Source organism: Mchenga conophoros, linkage group LG20 (genome assembly GCF_057382185.1).
Source record: "Mchenga conophoros isolate Kocher_MC1m ecotype Shallow Benthic linkage group LG20, M_conophoros_male_GT1.1, whole genome shotgun sequence".
Classification (NCBI taxonomy): domain Eukaryota; kingdom Metazoa; phylum Chordata; class Actinopteri; order Cichliformes; family Cichlidae; genus Mchenga; species Mchenga conophoros.
This window is the reverse complement of record NC_140545.1, coordinates 21,080,960-21,089,838: the sequence shown is the minus strand read 5'-3', so window position 1 is coordinate 21,089,838 and position 8,879 is coordinate 21,080,960. Positions and strand designations below refer to the sequence as shown.

Below are 8,879 nucleotides of genomic sequence, written 5' to 3'. Positions count from 1 at the left end.
CTTCACTCATTTGTGTTACTCTATTACTTATCTGTATTATTTATTACTCATTTGTATTATTTTATTGCTATTTGGTACTATTTTATTACTTGTCATTCTGTTGTTTTTATGGAAAACAACCTGGCCTCATGTAAACATGCAGTGAGAATGACAGTAAAGCTTCCTTGAATCCTTGAATCCTTTTTGACATTGATTTCTGGTGCATCAATCTATTGTCTCATTTGCAATACTTTTGCATTTAGGTTTTTTATGAGCATTTTGTCACCATCATTTGATAATAACTGATTGGAGCAGGCAGCGCTCAAATGTGTGAAGAAGAAGAGTCATACAATGCATGAAACACCCCTTTTTCATGAGTGTACAAAGATCCTGAAGCAGGGAAGCCTGTGGTAACAGAGACTGGTGATTAACATTGTTGTGATACCAGTTATCAGTGACTGGGGTTTTTAGGTTTTGTCATTCCAGCTAACACGAAGAAAACTTGGCTATGTTGAACTTCCTTTCTTCCTTAGTATAGCCCTTTTCGTAGTGCACCTCTCTGTAATGTAAAGTGTTAGTTAGTGTAAACCCTATAATCACTTTCAAATAACCTAATTTATTAAAGCATCATTTAAAGTCCTGTAAATAATTATAATTACACTAGATTGGTATATTCAAGCACAAAGGACGTTCACAAGGGGGCAAGATCTTAACTGCATCACCAAATGCTAGGTTGAAAACACAGAGCTTCAGAGAATGGCACTGTTTTGGCCTGCACTCATTTCTGTTTGCATACCACATTTCCCTGCCTCTATTTTGAGCCTGAGGAGATGTGAGGGGGTGCACTGCAGGGCATTTCCATCCAGGGCTACAGGGACTGTGGGAGAAATGTGGATAGGTGACCGATGTATTTCTTATTGCCTCAGAAGGAGCCTGTGTCATGGCTACTTTAGCTTATCACTTTAGCTGTGTTAATGCATGATTTATGTATGACTGCCTGAGTCGATAATTGTATACTATGTCATTGTGGCTTCTTTCTTATCATGCTCATTAAAGTAATAATTTTACGTGATTATTTTTAATGTGTTTGGAATTTTGAAGATGTATTTGAGAGTAGCATAGAATTAAAAGGGGTTTCTCTTCTATTACAAAACATTTGGTCCTTTGCTGAGCAGGCTTTTTGGATCCTAAATGAATGGTATATAGTATAAAGAAGCAAACACTAGAGGTGAGAGTGAGCAGAGAAGAAGGAAAACTAGCATTCATCTCATGATTCCTGTCACACTTTCCTGGCACTGTCTCTGGCCTCTGATTGAAGATTGGATAAATGTCAGCTTATGGAGATGAGAGAGAAGAGCAAGATAATGCTATTTTGGACCTTTATATAGCAGCCATCAGCAACTATGTACTCAACTAAAAAAAAATGCTGTTCTGGAAAGGTAGACAGTAAAACAGTAAATGGACTTCATAAATATATAGTGCTTTCTGAACACTCTCTGTTCTCTGCATTCCTTTACAAGTAAGGGGGAGAATAGAGAGGACAACCACTTAAAAGGTATCATTTTATACATTTAGTTATCTCTGAATTTGGTTCATCAACATATTTTTTTCATTCTAAAGAGTCAATTGAGTGTTTACATTTTTTTCAGAGGCAAACCAAACGGAGTTTACCTTGAATGGGATGAAGGCAATGCTTTTACACCATCTAGTGTTGAAAGGTTGAAGAGAAGCCTGCTGTTCTTGAGTGACTTTGTTCTTTCACTGGAATGTTTGAGTTTCACTTTGCAGCATTTAAACCATCTGTTTAAGAGGGTTTCAGCAAGTGAAATTAAACCAAACAATGGTGGATTCTACTTTAGATTTTTATCTTTCATCTATTTTCTGCTGAAAATGTTCCTGTGTCATTTCTGAAATTTTTATATAGAGTCACGTGAAAATGAAAGTAGACCCTCTTTCGATTCATCTGGTAATTAGGTTGTATTTACTTCATTTTAAGACAGGCTAACACCACGTGTCACTTTTTATTAAACAAAACGAATCCTAAATTTGGAAGTAGTGTACACCCTTACTGCTTCCAAAGGAATAAAGAGGAGAAGTAGCAGATGGGTGATGGTAATCAAATGCACTTAAATAACTGATCATGTTTTGGCATTTTGTTCATTTGGTGCATTCAAATGGGTGATAACACAATGCCAAAGAGGAAAGATATCAGCAATGATCTTAAAAGAACTATTATTGCTGCCCATCTATCTAGGAAAGATTATAAGGTGATTTTCAAACAATTTAAAGTCTGTAACTCTACTGTGAGAATGATTATTTACAAGTGGGAAACATTCAAGACAATTGACAGTCTTCACATCAGGATCTGCAATGCTCAAAGAAATTGCAAAAACCCAAGGGTTATCTTAGGATACAGGCTTGAGTTGGCATGGACAGACACGACCAAAGTTGAGATATCTGGTCATAATGCACAGTGCAACAGCATAAAACACAGCATATCTGCACAAATGCCTCATACCAGCTGTCAAGCTTCAGTAATGGAAGGGTGATGATTTCAGCTTATTTTGCAGCCACAAGACCTGGGTAACTTGCAGTCAGATTTGAAAATGAAGTCCTCTAAACACCAAAGTATTCTACTGTCAAATGTGAGGCCATCTTTCCAAGAGGAAAAGTTGGCCCTAATTGGGTCATGCAACAGGACAAAGAATCCAAGTACAAATCTGCAACAGAATGGCTGAAAAAGAAAAAAAAAAATCAAGGTGTTGCAATGAGCCGGTCAATGTCCAGACCGCAAGCGGCTTGAAAGGCTGTGCATAAACGAATCCCAGCAAACCTCAATGAACGGAAGCAACACTGTAAAGAAGACTGGGCCAAAATCCTTCCCCAATAATACAAGGGACTGAAAGTCATACAGAAGGCACTTGCTTCAAGTTATTGCTGTTAAAAATGGATGTACAAGCCATTCATGGGGTGTACTTAGTGTTTCACACACTGCTTCTACATGTTGTTAAATTAATATTAAACAAGTAATTTAAGTAATTTTAAAACCTGGCATAAAGCAGATGATTTTTTTTATTGACCCTACATGCAATGCAATACAAAAAAATAAAACAATATACGATTGAAATGAGCCATTCTGCACTGCTGATTCCTTTGCAAATAGTAATGAACTTTACATCTTTTTTAAATGTTGGCATTTCTTCTAGTACTTGTCTGAGATTTTTAATTAGAAGATCTGAGACCTTTTTTGCCACAGGCAATGTGAAAACTTGAAGGCTGCAGTCAAAATACACTCACAAGAGACTTTCAGTGAAGTGGGAGAGATCTTATGTTTGGCAGTCTAATGTTAATTAGATGGGATTAGGTTGCAGTTTAAAAGCTCATAAAAAGATATATTTTTGTGGTTAAAAAAAAATGTATTAAAAGCAATTTTAAACTAAGAGAACGTGCATGTGAACCGGCTACACAAGTATACATTTTTAAGGCAATATAAAGGCAGATGAAGTATCTCTTCCTAAACTAACCAGGGTAAATAATAATTTAATTCAAAAGTAGATGTCCTGCTTCAGTAACCAGAAACTGCTGTTTATTTTTAACACTCCCTGACATGCCTCTAAGATAATGTTAGTTGACAATTACCAAAAGAAGCTGCTGTATCTCCAGAAGAGGAAATGGATGTTAATGAATGCCTGCACGTATTTCTAAAGTAACTGACCTTCATCTCCATGTCGAAGACAAATCAGTTACACATCTTACAGGGGTTAACTGTGAATCTTAAATACAACACTGTGCAGAAAGGTACAGCTACAGGAAAATGTGACTGTTTGTGAATGTTCTGTATAAGAGGTGCAAAGACAACAAACACACAAAAAAAAGAATCAAGATTTTTTTTTTGAAGAAGAAGAAGACATCTGAATAATGCATGCATCACAGTTTTGTGTTTATGGGGAAATGCAGTCACTATAGATGAAAATAAACATTCAAATGATATACCAGATGATGTGCTGATTACTGATTGAATAAAAGTGGACTAAAAAGTACTACAAATAAACAAAAAAAACAAAAAAAAGTTGCCAGTATGTGAATATATAGTTCAGTAAAACTCCTAGTATCTTTTACTGCACCAGTGCCTGTTATAAAACCCACGATTAAAGTTGAACAGAGTCAGTTTTAATGAAAAACCAGTGTTAAATTTGCCTCCACATTTTACAACCTTGCCAGAAGCCCATATTTGGTCACAACCAGTGGAGATTTGCTTCTTTTATGCAATCATTATAGGGATTAGCTATTAACTCCATTCATCCCTCCATTCATTTTCTTTCGCTTATCCAAATGTATTAAGTCCTTTATTTTATTCATACACCTCAAGGTTAAGTACTTCAACAGCTGACTCATCGCACTTCATTACTGAATTCAGATTGGGGGTTTTTTTAAATCCCAAAAAACTCTCCCAAAAATCGAAATCATGTTGGAGCCTTAAAGTGCAATTTGTCTGCTAGTTTCTCTGCAGGTTGACATTAGTTCTTGAAGTGGAGGCCAAGGTAAAGACTGCAGTTTGCTTTTCACACATTAACTATCCCCACTTGCCATCCTGAACTTTATACTGGACCAGCACTACTGCTAATATGTTAAAAGTGCTGCACAAAAAAGGGGCAATGATTAAATTAACAGTGAAAATATTTCATACTGGAATGAAAGAAAAAGTAAGTAAGCTTCAGCATCCTGTGACAATGAATGTCTGAAAAAATCCATCAGACTAGACAAAGTGTGCCAGTGAACTAATAGTTATAGGCATATTTATATAATATTGCTATAGACTATATATATTGACTTTTTTTTTTACTCGATTCTAAACAAAAATTATGTTTCTTAAAGATTTACAATACAATTTAGAAGCCTGAATGGATAGAGAGTGACATTGTCTTATTAATTATAGATACAGAGATTTTATAACCAACAAATACTATAGGCCTATTTGCAGTGGGCAAAAATGACAGTTGGCCGAAACACAATTTTTGTTTTGTTAATATTTTATATCATATTGTGATGTTTTTATTACACAAACTTCTTTTGTAATGTGTCTGAGTTTTCCAGGTGTCAAAGAAAAGATAACTTGTCAATGAGACACACATGTATAATTGCTTCCTGAGTGACACATTTTCCACTGTATGATTCGATACTACTAGCTTGTAGTATTTTACCTCACAAACCGGTTTTCAATGCTAATCATTGACACAATTCAAGTGGGGATATTTTTGTCGGAAGAATCTCCACTTCATCCATTAACTCGAGAGGACATCCTTTCCTGTTAAGCAATACAAAGTGGTTAGGGCTTAAAGCTTTAAAAGGGATCAAGAAACTCATTATGTTGCAGCAAGTATCCACGGAAACTCTGTGAAGCTGCTTTCCCATAACGCGTATGCAAAAGTTGGTTCTAAAAGGGAAAAAAAATATCTTCTTGAAAGTGTCACTGAGCTACATCAATTTTTATTGAGCCCAAGATGTTTCTGGATGAGCGGATTGTAACTCTGTTCAAAAGGAATGCCCATCACACACTCACTTACTGGAGTGTTTTCTTCAGCTTTGGACTCTGCATTGCTTTTCTTGGACCTACGATTTTAGACTTGCAATGTCAAACAAACTCAACACTTAGTCAGATCACCTGGGTGTTTTTTGCCCAACAGTTCTGCTTATTGATTGGCAGCTCTGTTGGTGGTATTTTCAAGAGAACGTAAGTATCACAATCTCGCAACTAGAGTCTGTGCTGTCATATTAAAGTCTTGAAGGCCTGCATAAATGATCTCTCGTTCTCTCTTTTCTTTTTTAAAGGTTGTTGACCGCTCTTGCGGCCTTATTTTTTTCTGCTCTTGTCATCTCTGTAATATTTGCCATCATCCCTCTGTGCAATAATGTCCTTGTTTTGGCCATTGCCATGGCTGTCTCTGGTTTGGCAATGGGTCTGATTGACACTATTGCTAACATCCAACTGGTGACCATATATCAGAAGGACTCTGCCGTTTTCCTACAGGTGAAAAAGTACCGACATGATCAAAATACTGAAATTCAATGAGCCGATTCAGATGTGTTTGCTTTGTCTGTCAAGTATTATCGAGATATTATATAGAGACAAAACGATGAGAATATTTGCAAAAGATTCTCAATAGGAGTGCACTGTGAAGTTAGGTGCTAGTAATATACTGAGTTCTTCAAAAACTGCAGTAAGTAATGTCCTTGGCCTTTCTACTTTTTTGCAGGCTCTTCATTTTTTCATTGGGTTCGGTGCCCTAGTGAGCCCACTGATTGCAGATCCTTTCCTCTCAGAGACAGGCTGTGGGAATCACACAGGGAATGAGACTGAGGTCATACATCATTTCAGAAGCATGCTGAGAAACAGTCCAATCGTAGAGCACAGCATACCTCTGAGCAACCTGTCCCATGGGGTAGAGAAAGAGGAGTCCAGTGTGCACTATGCTTTCTGGATCATGGCACTTATTAATGTAAGAAGCTGAACAGATGTACATTGAATGAGAGGAGCAGGGTTTTGTTTGTTTGTTTGTTATTGTATGATTATTGTTTCTTGAAATAAGAAAAAAAAAGTTGAATATTTGTTTACTTTCAGCTGCCTGTGCCCATTGCAGTCCTATATCTGATGTATCGAGAGCAGCTGATCCCATGTTGCCCCAATGGCACGCCACGTCTTTTGGACAAGGATGAACTAGCAATGGAGAGCCAGCAGGGGGCCGAGGGCCCAGCTGTGGAACAGAATGAACATGAAGCTGGGGGTAAGGATATAGACGGAGAGATTTTTGCACCGGGACTATTTTAAAATGGAAAAATACACAATTTTTATGATTTTCCAACCAGTTTGGATAAAAAACAAAGGAATGAATTGCACTTCGTGTACACCAATCTGTCATTTTGTGACTTTTTGCCCAGTTACAGGTCATGGGAGTATCTTTAGCTGCTGTCAGAATGATAACCTGCGCGGGCTGCCTTTATCCTTCTTTATGATTCATATTCTTGGTGGGATGGTGCTTTTTATGACTGATGGTATTGTGGTGAGTGAGGAGTGCAGATAATGTGCAGACATGGTGTTCATTTCACCTAATATTTTACACATAGTTTTATGTGTGCTTACAAAAATTGCTCCACATAAATCCCAGAAAGTAGAGCACATGAAAGAACGTCGATTTTCATTGCAGGGTGCATATGCCGGCTTTGTGTACACCTACGCTGTGGCACCACCGATGTCCTTGCCTCATAAGACGGCTGGTTACCTGGCCAGTATCTTTTGGGCAGCTATCACTGCTGGACGTTTGCTGTCCATACCACTCTCATATCGTTTCCAGCCTGTGAAACTACTCATATTCAACCTGGTAAGGCCAATAAAACATTTAGAGGTGATATATATCACTTGGTGATATATAAATGCTAAATGGAGCATATATCCTCTTCTTTGTTTTTTTATTTGTCTTTTACAGGCAGGAGCTATTGTTACTGTGTTGTTGCTGCTCATTTTCTACACCAGCAGCATCTTTCTGTTTGTCGGGACGTGTTTATGTGGCCTCTTTCTGAGCAGCATATTCCCTTGTATGCTTGCCTACACTGAAGACATCCTTGACTACCAAGGTAAGATGAAGTGTTATCTGCGCATTAAGAATAACTCAGCAGTAGAATGAGTGCAAGAGGTGAAGTAATAAACTATGCATGCATTTTTTTACAGGTTGCGCAACCTCTGTCCTTGTGACAAGTGCAGGGATGGGAGAGATGGTAATGCAAGTTCTTGTTGGCTCAGTAAGTGTGATGACTATCTTCATTATTAAAGAGAGAATGTGCAGAAGTTGAAAAATGGGCTTTTAATTGCGAAGAAAAAAAACAAGCCCAGTCGAGATTTAAGATTCATGTTCAGGAGTTAAATTTTGCTGTCTCATCTGCAGATTATTCAGACTGAAGGCAGCTACAGCTTCCTGCTGTGTGGAATGATAATTGCCTGCATTGGTTTTATCCTCTTTATTGGTCTCCTGCTGTTCCATCGAATGCACAGAAATTACCTCACAGGTACAGCATCAGCCAGAATCCTCAGATACTCCTTTGAAATAAATAATTGTGGGTGTGCTGAAAGTTTGTTTGTTTGTTTTTCTTTGCTCATCAACCCCCTCTCCAACCCCCCTGCCATCCAAACAGGAACCTCAAAAAAGTCAGCCATGGTGGAGGAGCCAGCAACAGAGCAGAACGGGGAAGTCAAAACAGAACAGATAGACAACGAAGAGAATATTCAAGAGAGCCCGAACTGATTTGTATTTAACCGCCGACTGGTAGAGACTGAGTATTGCAGTACAAAAAGGTCATCAAACAGTGTGTGTGCAAGTGTATCTTTTTTTGTGTGTTTTTGCAAAGCAGTACTGTTTTAGATGACAGTCTGGTCTCTTAGATTGTTTTTATAAATTACAACCTGCATTCATCAAATTGTGTTTTATTCTGTTTTATATTGCATTTACAATACATGATCAACATCAGAAGAGCTTCCACCACTGGCTCCATTAGCTGTGTTCATTCTGGTTATTAGTGAAGGGGACTCGACTGGGGTCAACAGGCTGGAAAACTTCACAAATAAATAGTTATTGTTCGGATAGTTCTGCTTATGCCTCTGGATTTGTAGGGTGAGAGAGCGAGGAAAACCAAACCCAGCTTACACTTTAACAGAGCAAAGTACACCCTGCACAGATCAACACAAGCTCCTAAATGGATTCCGTAATATATTTTCTTCCACATTTGGGCTGTTTTTGAGGAGATTAATTGTTGCGTACTTTCCATAGCTATTAAAATTGAGTTATGGGGTTTGTAGTCATCCATAAAAGTAGTTCATACTATGGCATCTCCAAACTTGCTCTTTGTCAGCA

The 8,879-nt window shown here is 37.8% G+C and overlaps 1 protein-coding gene across 1 annotated transcript; it reads left to right on the top strand.

Annotated features, from left to right (window-relative positions):
* The first annotated feature begins 5,368 nt into the window (after positions 1-5,368).
* Positions 5,369-8,648, top strand: slc60a1b (solute carrier family 60 member 1b). Its single transcript, XM_085259607.1, has 10 exons — positions 5,369-5,710; positions 5,809-6,007; positions 6,234-6,476; positions 6,599-6,761; positions 6,916-7,037; positions 7,182-7,355; positions 7,461-7,608; positions 7,703-7,773; positions 7,917-8,037; positions 8,164-8,648. Exons 1-10 carry the CDS (start codon positions 5,481-5,483, stop codon positions 8,271-8,273), a joined length of 1,581 nt encoding a protein of 526 aa, XP_085115733.1. The 5' UTR covers positions 5,369-5,480; the 3' UTR covers positions 8,274-8,648.
* The last annotated feature ends 231 nt before the right edge of the window (positions 8,649-8,879 follow it).

Excerpts from the sequence above, each read along its gene's own strand:
- slc60a1b (XM_085259607.1), top strand. The coding sequence starts at position 5,481 with ATGTTTCTGGATGAGCGGATTGTAACTCTGTTCAAAAGGAATGCCCAT. Across the intron at positions 5,711-5,808 it reads GGTGGTATTTTCAAGAGAAC|GTTGTTGACCGCTCTTGCGG; the intron begins GTAAGTATCACA and ends TCTTTTTTAAAG. Across the intron at positions 6,762-6,915 it reads GAATGAACATGAAGCTGGGG|TTACAGGTCATGGGAGTATC; the intron begins GTAAGGATATAG and ends CTTTTTGCCCAG.